This window comes from Eretmochelys imbricata, chromosome 13 (genome assembly GCF_965152235.1).
Source record: "Eretmochelys imbricata isolate rEreImb1 chromosome 13, rEreImb1.hap1, whole genome shotgun sequence".
NCBI lineage: Eukaryota > Metazoa > Chordata > Testudines > Cheloniidae > Eretmochelys > Eretmochelys imbricata.
Genome location: NC_135584.1, coordinates 6,103,565 through 6,120,328, shown reverse-complemented (window position 1 = coordinate 6,120,328; position 16,764 = coordinate 6,103,565). Strand labels below are relative to the sequence as shown.

Sequence of the window (16,764 nt, the reverse complement as noted above, 5' to 3'; positions counted from 1 at the left end):
ATGATTGGTAAGAACATCTTTCTTGCTCCACTCTGTCTGGGTAGACTCCAAATACGTCTTCTCCTTCTACAAAACAAAATATGGCATCAATGATTGATGCAAATAATAAAAGAGATCTAGCTATACCAAAGACCAAGATTCCTTTATGGCTCTAAGTCCCCAATGCTTAGAGACTCCCTCTTGAGATCTTGTATAGATTTGGAAGGATCCTTAGTTAATGAATTGGTTCCTTTCCTCCTCCAGCAGAAGTCAAGAAGGGGGAAATAAAAGAAAAAGCCGAGTGGGAAGGAAGGAGTTAGATTTCTTCTAAAGAAATCTAAGTGATTTATACTGCCTTTGCATATAAGAAAGTATCCATCCCTAGGAAGTAATACAAATTCACTTGGCCACTGATACCAATGTCAGAAGACAAACAAGTGAAGATCAGAGCTTCCAGTTTTCCAGGAGGTGTACTGTGTAATGACAAGCAAGAAAGAAGTGTTATTAATATCATTCATAAGTGCCAAAAAGAGCCCTAAAATTAAACAGCTGGCACTATCAATGTGCAGGAGGGAGGAGCCTTCACCAACTAGAAGCATACACCTCCAAGGATAGAAAAGTCTGCACTGGTAGATGGGAACATGGAAGATAAGATAAGATAAAATTTAAATGTTCTGAATGAAAAAATATAGTAATGACAGCTCTAATTTGAAGCAGACTTTTTGTGAGTTATGTAAGTAATCTCTATGTAACTAACCATGCGCCAATGATATTGAAGTCAGACGTTCCTAATATAAACTCCAAGGGAGCCACAGCATGGTCAGAACATACAACAGGAGACCATATGAAGATTCTGGCTATTAGTTAAGCTACAGAAGAATCTCACTATGGAGAATTGGTTACTGTGAACCTTCCTCTTTGTCACCCATTAAGACATGGGATTTACCTCTGATTCTGAACTTCTGGTATATAAAAATATTCCAAGATAAACTAGAAGCTATCCATTCATGGCAGGTATATATATTTATATATATATTAAAAAAAAACAATAGCAATCAAGGAAAAAAATACACAGGGTGGAATAATTCATTGAGAAAACCAGAGAGATTTCTTTAAAACTCTACTTTAGCTGCTTTCTAACAAAGAGACAAAGACTCGTGATCTTGAGGATTAAAATGGATTCCAAAAAGAGCATGCATAAATCCCATGTCACAATCATGCTGCATCACTCAGCTCCCTGCTGCCCCTGTGCTTGTGATCCTGCACTCAATGCAAGAAATAAATGGGAATTCACTGTCACCATTCCAAGCATGCAAATGCTGGGGATTAATTATTCAACCACAAGGCGCTTGTTGGCTGCCTGTAAATTCAGTGCTGGGGAGGGGAGCACTTGAATCTAATGTGAGCAGGAGAATAACGGACATATTTATATGTCAAGAAAAGAAAAAGGACACTGGAAATTCCTTATGATCCTCAGACAGTGTGTCAAGGAACACAAGTTTGGGAGAAGTCTTTGAAGATGGTTAACAGTCATGTTGTCAACTTGATAAAAGACACTGTATCAGACTCTAAAGTCTATCTATTTATTCCCCACTCGACCTATATGCAGGATCACTTTTAATGCAAATAGGAGATATGCCCACAATAGGAGAGACAATATATCCCCTATGTCGATTACAATAGGTTGAAGATTAGTCCTTGTCTAGCTGCGTAGTAGAGGTGCTAGATAGGCAAGCCATTCTTCCAAATGCCACAAGATTAGGAAAGGCCCATTCATAGGTATTCAGAGAGCCAAACGAACAATGTTTAGCGGAGGTGGAGAGCTGGTGATTTTTCTGTTACTAAATTTGTATTGCTTTATAATATACAATTAACTGTGCAAGGGTTCCCTGTAGCGTAGGGTGGGGTAGAGAGATGATGAATGGTTTTTTTTTTTAAAATGTTCTATTTTCCATCATTGTTTAAGCTTAGTTCTTGGCCTCCTTCATTGCTACCAGTCTCTGGCGTGCTAGCCCATATCCAGTGTCAGCATTACACATTTCCCCAGCTTCTGTTGATTCTTGTGTGCTGCATTATTGGAAAACGAGAGAGCCTCTGATTTCAGAGAAGGACATGAGGAGGCTCTTAAATTTGTTTTACTCATCTAGTACCTCTATTAAGCAGGGAAGTGATCAGAACGGGTGGTAGCAGGGTAGAGAGAGAATGAGCCGTGCAGCTTTAGATTAGTTCCGTGCGACGCATTTCCCGTGGTACCTAGAGTTTCCTGAGCAGCATCCACATAGTGACTCTCTGCATGGTTTGCTTTTACTGGAAATGAGGGGAGAGTAAAGATTAGACCCGGAAGCAAATGCCAAACAGGAAACTTTGATGATCGTTTCTAGGTTTAAAAGACAGGCTTTTTTGATGGCTGCGTTTGTGATGGGATATTAACATTTGACCATTTAAGAAAAAAAAAGGGTTTTATTTGTTGCAGTGAGATTCATGAAAGGAATTGCTCTGTAGTAACTTAGGAATGACCCGCTATTAGGAATGACCCCTTTTGCACTCAGTTGGTTGCATTACTTCACCAACTGTTGACTTTACTAACAAAATGAGTCCACCAGGTAGATCCTACCACCTGCTTGGAAAAAAAGCAGTCCCTCCTTAATTTCTTGTAAATAAATTTAATCGCTGATTTTTCAGTTCCCCGAGCATGTGGAGCCCACGTTAATGTCCTAGGATAAAAACAGTTTCCTCCAAAGCCATTCAAAGGGTTTATTTCTCTTCTTTCGAGTATTTTGTTATTAATAGTTTGCTCCTTCTCTGCTTGCCACAGTGCTATGTGAAATTAGGTGTTAAAAACCCACATCAATGGTACGTGGCAAATCCCCCCGTGCTAAGGACTTGGCATTTCAAAATTCACAAAATCCATTTTTTGTAACACTTGCAAATCAGGATCTAAAAAAGTGTGCGTGGGGGGGGAGGCAGTTATGGACTTGTTAATGAATCTATAAAGTTCCCATGAATCTGACCCGAGTCACCCTCTTTTCTGTGCTCAGGGACTCGCATACTGTTAGCCATTCACCAAGACAGGGTTCCCCTGACACAAAGCTGCCTTCTCTTTGCAAAAAGGTTATGGGATAGCCCACTGACATAACCTGAAAATGCTTCAGACAGCTGTGCTCAAGTATTACTAGACGACTTTGCAGTTATATTTAAATTTCAGAAGGGGGGGAACCCTATTTGGCTTTCCCCACGTTTTCTTAAATTTGAACTTGGCAACCTGAAGGGCTCGTGTTTAGTAACAGAAGGAATATGTAAAATTCTTTCTGCTCTGTAGCAGCCAGTGCAAGTTCAAATGGAATCCACCCTCTCTTTCTTTAGGACTCCAAAGGCCTCTGCAACAAGTTTAGTGCAGACAGAGCCTGCACCCACATAGAGCCCAAGTGACAGGTTAGCGGCCTGGATAGCCATACAGCTGGGCTCTATAGATAACATCATAGACAGAGAATATTCAGCATGCACAGATTTGGAGAGACACATTGGTTACTTGGTTTCTTAATCTCTTTTTCAGTCTCTAAAGAAAGTAGCAGTCCCTTCTTTTCAAATAATCAGTCCCCATTATGGCAACTGATTATTCCCAGATTACACACAGTCACAGCATGAATATCTGACACCATTTTAATAACAGTATCATTTTAATAATAATATAATATATATAGATATATACACACATATATTTTTTAAAATAATATATTCCAATGGGACCCAATCCTGCACCCATTTAAGTTAATGGTAAAACTCCCTCTGATTTCAATGGAAGTGGGATGGGGAACCACAATCTACAACTTGAAGATGACCTTTTAAACTGGTTGCTAGGCTTATTTACACAATTCCAGGTGACCCTAACTCATGCTGGAGCATGTAATCTGCTTCTTCTAACTCTACAGTTCCCTAGAATTCTCCTGTTTCTTTGCACTCTGATTTTTTTTTCATTTTGCCTGATCCTGTCCTGAAAAATACAAAAGGAAGGGTATAAATCTCATCACAGATGCCTACAGATGTTCAACAAACCATTTTTAAAGAACATCGGACACATATTTCACATAGAAATCTCCGCAGACCTAGCTAAGCCACACATGTGCCCCTTAATACTTTGGTCAGAAGACAAAATAAGCAGAGACAACCTGCCACACTGAATTTTCAGCCTGATTAGTACGTGAATAATCACATCCCATTACCCTATCTGAATAGTAGGCCTTGCTTAGTAGGAGTAGTGAGAAAAGTCACACCCCCTCCCTTCTGCTTCCCCTGAGGCTAACAGACAGGGCAGCCAGCCGGCCATACTTTCATCTCCACCTTGAGAGAGACACAAGAGAAGTGTGTTCTTTTATTAGAGGGAGTGATCATAGCTAGCTGCACTGTATAGGTCAGCCATCAGGACGTGAAGAGTTCTGCTCCCCCACCCCTGTCATAAGCCGATTGCGATGCAGATGGACAGACAGCACCCAAAGCACTTTGCAACAGAGCAGACTTTATGAGGAGTTAAAAAAAATGTAGCCAAATACCAACATGGTTTGTGTCCATCACAACCTGCACTGCGGGTCACAGAGAAATGAGCTTATGGTTCTTAATAGCTGATCAGCATACAACTTCACAGTGCTTGGTAACGGGATGAATGCAGACAAGTTTGAGCGTAAAACATAACAGAAAAATGGCAAAGACGAAACCCATCTCCAAGCTGCAATGCCTAATTCAAATCCAAGGCAAAATAAACACCTCCCTTGGTAATTAAAAAAAAATACTAAAGTGTTATACAGTAATAGGGTAACCCCAAATTGGGTAACTGCATTATGTGTAAAGGGGCATTGACTTTCAGTTCTGTACAGCCCCGAGCGTACTGGGCTCTGATGCATGATTGGAGCCCCTATACCAAAATACAAATAATAAATAAATTAATAGTTGAATCCCTGTGGGTTTAAGGGCACTGCATGTGAAATTAGGGGTATGGTCTTCCAGAGTATACTCTGGCTTCTATGAGACCTTCCAGTGCTACTCAATGTAAGCGTATTGGGGTCTGTTCCTAAAGGGTCCAGACATCTATTTGAGTAAAAAGAGTTTCTTTATGGGCACTGAGAATGTTGGCAATCTCAACCCTCACACGGGAAGGTGTGCTGATCTTTGTAAAATGCCTTCATCAGTTCTGCAGCTGTGTCAGAATAATGGGGTGGAAGGAAGGATTATTGCGCTAGCAAAATATTGGGGGAAAATTGGTTTGGCTGCGCTAAGGAGGCTATTGAGAACAATACGGAAAATATTTTAATGCCATTATAAAAGTAAACAGCACACCCTCAGCTTTGAGTACTCCTGTGTAGCCACTTTCCTAGAAGAGCAACAAAAATGATTTGAAGCATGAGGGGAATATTATAAGGACTAAGAAAACTTAGTTTGAAAAGGAGTCAAGTGAGGAAGTTATAGAAAATAATGAATAGGAAAGAAAAGACCAATCATGCCACTTCCATTTACCCTCTCCCCCAACGTAAGAACAAAAGGGTGCTGGATACAATTAAAAGGGAAAAAATTAAAACCACTAAAAAAATATTATTTTAACATGTGTATTAACCTGTGGCGCTTACTGCTGCAGGATGTTAGTGAGATGAAAAGAAAAATGCTTCTACGATTGAGGACAGCATCTGTTGTTACAGTTACACAGGCTAACATAAAGTCACAAAGGGCTATCAATCCTCAGACTTCGGGGTCTAAACAGAACCTTGGCTGAGACCAAGTAGAGATTCTTCCGCATGGCACAACTAGGTGCAGTCTGGGGAGTTTAATTTTTCCTCTGAAGCGTACAAAATACGCCACTGGCAGAGACAGGATACCAGATTAGCCAGATTCTTGGGATGACATCCTGGCTCCACTGGCCTCAATGGTACTGGGGCCAATATTTCACGCTTGGTCTCTTCCAGGAAGGCACTCGCTGTGTTGTTTTCCTTGCTGATGATATCTGAAGTGGAATGGAGGACGGGAGGCTACATTCCTTCTCACTGCACAAGGTTAGGCCTCAAAGCAGGAGGAAATAAGGTCTGACTTGTGAAAACGTGATGTTGGTGATTAGATTTATTTGGCAGCTTGTGGATGGAGCACTCTGGAGATCCTACATGCACAGAAAAGCTCAGATGAGTGACAGGAAGGAGATAAAGTGGAAATAACAGTAAAGCTGGGCACTTAATCCTCTTAGCCGGCACCTTATCTACTTAAATATCCTTTACTGGATTTTGTGCCATGGAAAAGTTAACTTGTTTCTAGCCCCTGAGATTGAAAGGTGCAGCAGACCTTTACATCCAGTACAGGAACACCATCCTTAGACTAACATCTGTCTTGTTATATTTACAATGTTAGTGAACCGCAAGAAGTGTTTAGATCCAACAGTATTTCCTTCTTAACATATTTAGGTCATAAACTAAGTTGGGTGGGGTGGAGGGTTAAAAACATCCAGTTCGAAATTCAACCTGAAATTACTGCCAAGAACAACTAACCGATGGGATACTGACATGCAATTAACTAGGTTGAGCTGGATGGAAAATGAGGAACATTTGTCTCAAAAATTGTCATCAGCATTTCCCTCTCTCCCGTTTTCCACTGGAAAATCTGTGTAAGCTAAAACTTTCCAGCAGCTCTAGTTGACCGTTCGCATGCAAAAACATTGGTCGCATACATTATTCAGCAAGTTCTAAGGCAGGGAGATCTGTGATCCCATGAGGTGTACCCTACTTTAGATGATTCCTCAGTTCCAGTACCTGCTGTCAATCATGCTAGTGGCATCCTCTGTATCTTGCAGTGATGGTTTGAAACAGGCATAAAATATTATGCCCGTGCTCTTTAATTATATTGGACCAAATCTTGAAGCTTTCCTTATTCATGCAAAACTCCACCTGAAGTTAGTGAGTAAAGACTATGTGATTGAGTCCAAAGAGTATAGTCAGTTATTGCACAACGGGTTTGGCAAGAAGGGGTAGCAGGGGAGTGCTGGGAGGTGTTTGGAGCTGTTGACGTACAAAGCGATTGAATGGCATGGAGGGCCAGTGGACGTAGGCAATGCTCCATTTCTCCTAAACCCATGGCCTGGGAGAGTTCTGAGAGTGTCTGGCTGAACTCGCTTTGGTTTTTTGGTACAGGGACTGAAGGAAAGGCAGAGCCAGGGTTGGGCTCAGTCATGGGACGTGTGGTGGCAGGGGAACAGAACATGAAGTGTTAAAATTGTGTCTACATTGTTATTTCAGCTCCCAGATTCTGGAAACAGGCAGAGGAAAGAGAGGCATAAAACAGTCCCCTTTTCCCATGTACTCTGGACACTCATCTGCCAAAAACTCAGAAGACATCAGCCTGTCACAAAACATTTCTGAGGGCAAATTTGACACGCCTCAAACCTCATCTGCTGCCAGCACAACCCTCATAGACACTATCCACATAGCTACAAAATATAGCCAAGGTATACTGCAAAGAAGGAAAATCTGATTTAAGGCCCAGCATTACATATATGTATGACACACAGTGACATGTCCCACAGCTCAGAACAAGCGCGACAACCTGCTATGCTGGTTTTAATGGCACTCAGCTCCTTGTTGGTACAGGCATACGTGGCGTGCACACTCTCACATACATGTAAAGCATGGGAATGGCATGTTGGCAGTGATACAGACCTGGGTGATGGCTCAGGCTGCTGCTCTTTCCTTTAAACAGAAGCAATAGGACATTATCAGTGGTGTCAGGAGCGAAGGATGCAGCTGCATTCACTGTTCAAACATAACGAAAGGACAGTACCAAACAGTACAACTAAGCGAGGTGGATGCAAGGGAGGGCATGGAGCACTTACTCCTGGGGCTTCCGGGCTGGAGAGAAGATAGCCGCAGACTCACACAACCTTGGGAGGAGACACACGAGACGTACAGGGTCAAAAAGTCACAAAACCCACCTCTTTGTGCACACAGATTACTATGGAGCCCCGTGGTTACACCACTCACATGAGCAAACGAGGGACAGCGAATGGTCAAGCTACTTTGAAAATTTGAGTTTGTTTCTGAGCAACTCCCCAGGACTTTCACAGACCTTTCATAAACTTTCCTTTCAGCTCTTAGGCATAGAACTGACAGTCATGAGGTGTACCAGGCATTTGCTGCCCCCTACCAGAGGCCCCGCCCAACCTTTGCACACCCCTCTCTACAAAGTGGTCCTTTTCGAAATGATTAAAAGTGAGTCTGGACCACCAGGAATGATCTACAGAGATCTGCCAGGATCAGCTACCGGTGGAACCAATGAGACTTGGTCTTCCTGCAGCTAGAAGGGCTGGGAGCTGGCAGAGGCCAATCAGGGTTCAGCAAGCAAGATAAAAAGAATTGGCTGCTTCTTTCAAGGGCCAGTTCTGGGTGAAGCTGTGACAGCAGGCTCTCCCTCTCCTAAACTTAAGAAACCTGGCCTATCAGGGACCTAGCTCTAACACCATTTTGCTTGGCTCAGCAAAGGGCTGGTTATTTTATGTTATGATCTTTAATATCCAGGTGGCCATTTTGAGTTGTGTTAATTTATTTTTTCTGTAAAATTAAGGCAAGTCTGCTCTGCGGGATGCCCTGGCTCAGGCGGGCCTGTTACACTAACTCTAGGAGATGTTGTTTCATCGATGCATCTGCCCCATGCAGTGGCTCAGTAGTGCAGAAGTTTTGTTGTTGTTGTTGGGTTTTTTGTGTGTGTGTGTGGGGGGGGGGGTCGGCTGGAAGGTGCACACCACTCTTTTTCCAGCTCCTGCAGGAGCCTCAGCTGCGGCTAAAGGCTCCATATGAAAAATTATCTTTGGCAACTGCTCATTGAGAGAGAGAGACACGAGCCATGTTTTCAAACTCTGGCAATTTGGGTATGCAGTTGCTGCATGTCATTTAGATGTCTAAATACCTGATTGGCCCAGTAAATCCAGGGCATAGAAGACAAAGTGAACTAAATGGCGCCTCTACAATTTCCGGCACAAAACCAGAGGCCAAGTTAAGGCCAGGCTGAAAATCTCACCCAAGGTTCATATACGATTCAAGAACTTCTCTCTCCCAACAAAAAAAAATGATGAAAAATGGCCTGGTGGCCTAGTGAAAGTTCTTTGCATTTCCACCTAGGAGAGCTGCATTTGATTTCTGGCCACCATCTCCCATTCTCCAAGCTGGCAGGAATTGAGAATGCTGCAGAGGCAGCTCACTTGGTCCTTGGTAGAGAGGGAGTGACACTTGTCCCCCAGTGAGTAGGGATTTGCCTGAGCCAGAACACCAGATCACTCTGGGGAAGTTCAGATGCAAATCCAGGGACCAAATTCCTAAAACTCTAGTGGACATACAAATGCAGATCTCCTGGGCCTGGCTCTACTCAGCAGTGACCATTTTAGGTAGTAAAAAAACGTGGTATTGATGAGCTCTGAAGAGAGTCCCATCCAAATTCCCTTGAGCAGAAGAAGAGAAGCCATGCTACAGGGCCTGGGGGAACATAACACAGATGCCATTTACAAATAAGCCAGGAGCCATGCCCAATCCTGGGATTAAATATACAAATTGTAAGTCCTTTAGTCAGGCATGTTAAGCTCCTGATGCGTTAACAATTTTTCTGAAACATGAGATAACTCCAGAGGTCTTAAAAAGCCCCAACCCCCTTCAGCACTTTGCTCAGACTGGCCAGGTAGCCTCATGACATATTACTTTCTGTTGTCAGCTGAACACCCAGGGAATGTTTAATAGAAGATGATGTAGGAAAGGGTCTAGCAAAGGAATTTACAAGCATCACCTGGGGAGAGGGATGGGAGCCAACGCACCATATATAACCCATTATATGGCAGCATCCAGGTACACAGAATTATCCAGGGCTGTGCACATACCAGGGAAGGAAGGAAGGAAGGAAGGAAGGAAGGAAATTGGTTTGCCAGTTGGGTGTTTTCTGAGCTCTCCCAGCTCTGTTGCTAACCTGAAAGTCAGTCCCGATTTGCTCTTCAGGTTCCTGAGGAGTTCCAGCTGGTTCAGAGGCGGAATGAGTCTAAAGTGAGAAAATGAGAGACAATTACATTCAGGCAGAGACAATATCACAACTTCCTGTCACGGGAACTACCCCACCCACCTACTTTCAACCAATCTGAGCTTTGTGTCGTGGTTTGCAAACACTGGATAGCTTGGGGAGAATGAACAGGGATCGGACTGCTAAGGCCACTTTTCAAAGTGCCCGAAGGTAGGTGCAGGAGAGACAGATAGCAAGGCAGTGAGAGAAAGAGAGAGAGAGAAATTTCATCTGCATTCTTGTATCTCTAAACTCTCCGAAGTTGAGCAGTGGCCAGTACAGTACTGTTACATTTGGCAAGGCAGGTGTTTACAGCATGTTGTTTAGCAGTTGGCCCTACTTTGTTAGAGGTGTCATGCAGGTCCCAGAGACTAGGGCTGGCAGAAGAACTCAAAGTACACTGTAGTGTGATCCTGTTGCCAGAGGCAGAACTCCAGAAACTGGGGGTATCCTGGAGGAAGAGGCAGAACCTTACAGTGTGAGGAGGGACAGACTTCCAGAGGCTGCGACTATCCAAGGAAACTGGCAGCAGTGTTTAAAACTTATAACAAATGTTCGGTCCAGCTTTGAATTTGGTTGAATGTTTGATTCATACTTCATGTGTCCGGTCCTGGTGAAGACAAAATAAATGGATGATATGCCTTGTATCTTAGGGTAGAACGGATGTTCCCTCCTCATCTGTGATCTGAAACTTACAGAAAAAGAAACTCACCCTACCACTCTGATCATCCATTGGTTCATGAAAAATTCTGCCTATCTGGCTTTATCTTTCTAACAACATAAAACCTACTGAGTTGCAATGCACGGCAGGTATTAACTATGCTGCCCACCTGTATGTCAGCTGGCAGAAGTGAAGGAGAGACGTTTATGTAAAGGGCAGAAAGAGTGCTACTGTGAGTCCACGAAACCTTTATGGATCTGAGGATGGCTCTATAAATATTTTACATTGATATTCACGGTCGAGTTCTCAACTGCGAGAGAAGCAGACTGGAAATGTTGGGAGACGGGATTCATCTCCGTAAAAGACTCACTTCGCTGGAAAGAGCAGCATCCACTCAAGCGTCTGCTCAGGGACTCTGTGCGCAGGGTCAGGGGCTGATGGGACAAATCCAGATGATTGTTGAGACTTCCTTGGCACAACCCTGGTGTGTCTTTGCCGATATCCGAAACTCCTCCTTCCAGCATGTCTTCCCAGAGGGCATGAAATCAGCACAGATAACCCTCCGGCCTGCCTGTGGCAAGTCTCAAAATATTTACACTCTTGCCTGAAGTAAATGCGCCCAGATACTAGCTAGCTTACCTTGGAATGGGTGTAAGCGTTTGTCTTCACTATCACGCTACATTGGTGCAGCTGCACCGACGTAGCACATCTGGTGAAGACGCCCTATGTCGCTGGGAGAGAGCTCTCCTGTTGGCCTAATTACTCCACCTCAACGAGAGGCGGAAGCTATGTTGGCAGGCGTTCACACCCCTGAACGACATAACTTACATTGGCTTACGTGGTCGTGTAGACAAGCCCTAGCTAGCCAGACCCCTGTGCAGCTCTTGGCATCCTAAGGCAGCACATCAAGGAATTTATGCTAATTCAAAGGAGAGTCACCCATCCTGGACTGCTGCCTCCTCCTTCTCAACATACACAGCACCTCCTACATGGCAGCTGTCTGGGTTCCTTACAAATGTGTCACTCACACCATGCAGGGAGGGCAGTCCTTAACATCGGAATCTCAGTGCACAGTTAGCAACTAAGGAGGGCAGAGCATCGAAGCAAGCTGCTCTTTCCCCCACCATGTTCTGTCAGATGACCACTTCTGTGACGCATCCAGACTACTGGCGAAAAGAGCGAGAACCATGAGGTGTCTCCTGTATGGGCAGGATCTCTTTGCTCAGCTATGACCCAGCTGTTCAGATCTAAAACTGGGCTCTACACCTCAAGTAAAGGAGATTCTGCATTAGCTGTCAGCAGTCGCAGGACTGATATCTAGTCATTACAGGGCAAGAAGCATTCCCGAACTTAGATGTTCCCTATGGATTGGATGCACCTGTCCGTCCCAGATAAGCTATCACACTGGTCATAGTCATTGGTCCACATTTCTTATACACCTGCTCAGTCAATCTTGGAACAAAGCAGGGCATAATTATGGACATGTTCTTCAGCAGCTTTAAATTATAAGGGAAGCATTTTCAGTGGTCTTGCTTAACTGACCACACGATTACAAGAGCACGTGTGCTGCATGTACAAAACTCACATTTAAAAGCACAATTATCCATTCAGTGAATGTAATGGTTGGGTTTTTGTGTGCCCAAAATGGAGGTAATCAAAAAGTTCCTAAAGAGGTTGACAAAAATAGGGCCTCAAAATTTGGCCTGGCTTCTTTCCAGAGCAGTACAGCCACATTCCTCTTACATCTCTCAGCCAGAGTTTTGTTTCCCCCTAAAGGATAACACATACTGAAGCCAGCCATCCTGATGAATTAATGATCCTACCAGGGAGACCCTGATCTCGCTGCAGTGGAGTGATGCATGAAGCACTTCATCATTATGTTCATTCAGGGCCACTGGCTGTTTTTTGTAGATTCCTTGCAGGGCATTATCTGAGCCGATGTGTGCACAAAATCAAGCACAAAATGCCACTGATTTTTACTGGAAGTTGTGCACCTAATTCCTTTTTGTGGATTACTTTTTTCATCTCCAGTAAAACATCTGGTGATGGCCCAGCTTTTCTGCACTAGGGTGAGCAAACTAGGAGTCCAAATGGCCTGTCCAGTGTGACCCGGCAAGTCAGTAACTCAATCAGAGCTAGGTCACAAGATCTTTCTGTTTGCTCCCAGTCACTTGCTCCGACCACGGGAACAAACGCATTAGGCTCACATGATGCTGAAAATGGCTGCCTCTCCGTAGAACAGGTTCAGCCATGTGGCTTCCAAACGCCAGCAGCTGAATGCAGCACTGAAGCCAAAGGAACGAAAGGGAGTTCGCAAATGCAGATGCTACATTTTAATGGTGGAGTCTGTGTGTTTGCGGAGCAAAAGAAGGAAGGTTGACGAGTCTTCTGGCGATCATCACTGGAGACAGGAGCAAACCTGAACATGCTGAACCCAAAACCTAGATGCGAGTACTGCCGCTCGGCCTCCTCTCTAGCTATCATACCAGTTCAGGAACCAGTTACTGAGCTGCTCTGCCAGTGAGGCACACTGTGGCTTTTATGTCTTCATACACCTCATATGAAGGGAAATGGAGGGCTCAGGTTTTGCTGAGTTTCGTTCCAAACTGTTGGATCTTGACATCTTTGTGCCTCTAAGGGTACATCTACACAGCAGGTGGGAGTATGCCTCCCAGCTCAGCTAGACAGACACGCACTAGCTCTGCTCAAGCTAGCATGCTAAAAATAGCTGAGTGGCCGTTGTGGCCTGGGCGATGGCCCAAGCTAGCCACCCAAGTATGTTCCCAGGGGGTCAGGCGGGCTTGTACTCTGGCTGCTTGGCCGTGCTGCCAGCAGGGCCGCAAAGTCCACATTGCTATTTTTAGTGCACAGCTCAAGCTGAGCGAGAGTGGGTCTGTCCCCCCAGGCTGGGAGGCACCCTCACAGCTGCAGTATAGAAGTACCCTGAATGTGCACGGGTGGAAGAGAACTGTGTGCGAAGTAGGGTGTTGTCGTGTTTTGCGCTAGGATGTGGAAAAGAACCTGAGATTGTGGTGTTTGACATTTTCTCTCTCTCGTCCCAGCATTCGTTTCACTTGCTTCAAGGGTGCATGTTTCAAGACCAGCAAGGCAAGAGGATGCACACACCAAGGTACAGTACGACACACAGCTCACGCTACCCAACTCAGCAACGGGTTAGACTTTCCTGCTCGCTGCACAGGCTCTCCTGCTTTGTACTTGTGGCTCCAGAAGTGAATCATCTCCTCTCTCTCTCATTAAATTGACCGCCCTGCTCTTGTTGATACATCACAAGAAACACAACACTAACATCAGGCATTCCCTGCCCACGGCACAAAATTACTGTTGCTGGGAGCACAAATATTCAAGCATAACAGAGCCGGGGCCGTGGGGTTCTCATGCCTCAAAGCCCGCCGCAAAAAAAACACGATACCATCACAAACCACAACAGGGGGAAAACAGCTGGACGGGGCAGTGTACACGCACACACACAGAACCGACAGTCATTATTCCATAAGGCAGCCCCAGGGAGTGAGGGAGGAAGACGGAACAACAAAGCGATGAGAAGGAGTGGATGTCAGAGCTGGGTGGACAGCATGGTACCGTGAGAGGCCCAAGATGCAGCAAGTCCTGTCTCTGAGAAGAACCAAGTGCCCACACTCGCAATGAACCTCCTTTGCATTGTGGTTTTGTCTTTATGGACCGAGACACCACAAAACTGATAATGAGGAACCCCGTCTTACAGCTTTTACTCACACAAGCAGTCTCATTGACTTCAACAGAATTACTCATGTGTGTAAGGCTTGCAGAATTGGGCCTTATGGGCCAGATCTTTGTTGGCGTCAATGGAGCTATGCTGATTTACACCAGCTGAGGATCTGGCATTGTATGCATATGAATTTTGAATGCATATGAATTTTCAGCTGCAGTCCCTGATTTTTGCATGCCCATGTTTACATATGCAATTGATTCTGCTTGCAAAAATGCATAGACTCATTCTGCACTTAAATATGGGTACGGGGGGCACTGTTGTCAGGGTAGGCAAATGTGCACACACAAAAATTGAAGGCCAATTTGAGGCTAGCAGAAGTTTGGGCCCAGTAACTTGCATAGGGTTTTCTTCTCTAAATCCCATTTTCGCTACCGTACATAACAATTTTGCAGAGAATATCTGGAACCTGATCCTTATTCCAATGAAGTCAATAGCCTATATGGCATTCAGGACAGAAATAACCATGCAGTTGCTTTGTAATTGTAGAATAGTAAGTCTGTACACAAATGGCTAAAATATAAAAATTGAGGTGAAGTATGTGTCCTGTAAAATTAACGATTTTCTGAAGTATGACTTTGTGGCTCTGACCTGAACAACTCTTCATAAATTTTCCAACTTCTGGAAGTTTGTAAATACCTTTATTTTATGGACTGCAAACAAGAGGCCATTTTTTTATCTCAGTTATACCAGAGTAAAGGCCTGCTTTTCAAACCGAGCTTCCATTCTGTGCCACAGTGAAGTATATCCACAACTCTGTCCCTGCAGTGCATTGTTGCTTTTTTCCTGTAAATTAACTGCAGGGACAAAAATGTGACTGCAACTCACTGTGGCTGTAAAACGTACAACTGCAAAATCTGAGACGGGTTTGGAAAAACAGGCCTGAAATCAGATTGACATCAATGGAGTGTATGTGGATTTACACTGGTTTAACGGAGAACAAGATCAGGCCTGCAATTTTGAAATGCAAAGCAGCAAATAGGTGATCACTGTTCTCCTTCTTAAAATAAGTATTTACTTTCCTTTGGGATTTCCTTCATGTCTAACATATCCCTGTGATTTGAAAATCCACTTTTAGTAGCCACTGAGATAATATTTATTCATAATAAATCTTTTACATGTATCATACATATAGATCCTTTCAACCTGAAAGACTCCAAAAGGTTAGACTCACTGAATGAAATATTCACTGCAAACAGTTCGCTCAGCTCTGAATTGCCAGTAACTCTCATAAACCTTATTGAGGTTAAACTGCCCCTTCGAAAGCTAGCACAGGCTGTCAAGTGAGGTCAAAACCAGCCATTTCGGTTTAACGTATCTTCACTGGTAGCTAGTGGCCACAGCTGTGACAACCAAGAGTGGATTGGGATAAGAGAGGGCTGCAGAGGAGAAAAAAGGGGTGAAGGAGAGGAAAAGTTGAGAGATGGAAATACGAAAAAAAAGGATGAGAAAAGGGCAGAAGAGAATGGGGAGTTTTCTTATTAACTGTCCTATGAATCTGAAGGTGTTCATAACTTCCACTTAGAAAACCAAGCTCACTGAGAAATCTCCTGTTCTCCTTCCTGACATTGCCACGTAGATGTACAGTTTCCCAACGCTTGTACAAACCACCAGCTAGACTATTGATGAAGATGCATGGAATTAGCCTACAGACAGTTGAGCGGGGAGGTTGATTTTGGAGCTTTTTTTAAAAAAAACAGGGTTTTGGTTGTATTACAGGCTTAGCATGTTACGGTCCCAGACAAAGAAGGAGTGACATAACACATGGTTTTAGATTCACATGCACTTCATACCTGGAGGCACCATACGTTTGCGTTTGCGAGCTTTTCGAGTGTTTTCACCAAAAGAAAACAAAAGGGGCCAGAGAAAGAAAAACAGCAAAAGGGGTGGAAGGAGGGAGAAAAGAAACAGAAGAAAGAAAATTAGCATGTGAGCTACCTGTATTTCAATGAGCAGATGTACTGTGAACCGGGCTTACAGGTGGCTGGCAAATCTGAATTGGCTCCAGCTTTCCCAACCTCAGTAGGACTACAAATTGCTGCAGATCCGTATCGCACTTCAATAATGGCTAGTCTGGGGTTTGCTCAAAAAACAAAGGTGGGCAAAAGAGATTGAGGGGAAAATGTAGAAACCTCCAAGCAACCTTTTGCAGACATTCCCTGGGGGAATCATTACATTTGGAGGTTCTGTCAGCTGGGGCCTCCTCCTAGAATCACATGAGCTCCCACTCTGAAATGCTAACTAATGAGGTACCTCTCCAGAAGCATAGCTCCTGGGTTCAACGTGTCCAAGAATGAGGTTC

At 44.1% G+C, this 16,764-nt stretch overlaps 1 protein-coding gene across 7 annotated transcripts in view; it reads right to left on the bottom strand.

Annotated features, from left to right (window-relative positions):
* The window catches only part of KCNQ2 (potassium voltage-gated channel subfamily Q member 2), a 109,275-nt gene that overhangs the window by 22,748 nt on the left and 69,763 nt on the right, over positions 1 to 16,764 (bottom strand). For 4 of the 7 annotated variants that reach the window (XM_077831956.1, XM_077831959.1, XM_077831960.1 and 1 more), the window contains exons 9-11: positions 16,256 to 16,285; positions 9,949 to 10,017; positions 7,662 to 7,691 (exon numbers count right to left, since the gene is read on the bottom strand). In XM_077831956.1, coding sequence (XP_077688082.1) covers positions 7,662 to 7,691; positions 9,949 to 10,017; positions 16,256 to 16,285 — 129 coding nt within the window. Of the gene's footprint in view, positions 1 to 2,232; positions 2,287 to 7,661; positions 7,692 to 9,948; positions 10,018 to 16,255; positions 16,286 to 16,764 lie in introns of all 7 variants that reach the window. The other 3 variants (XM_077831961.1, XM_077831962.1, XM_077831957.1) reach the window with 2 other exon arrangements.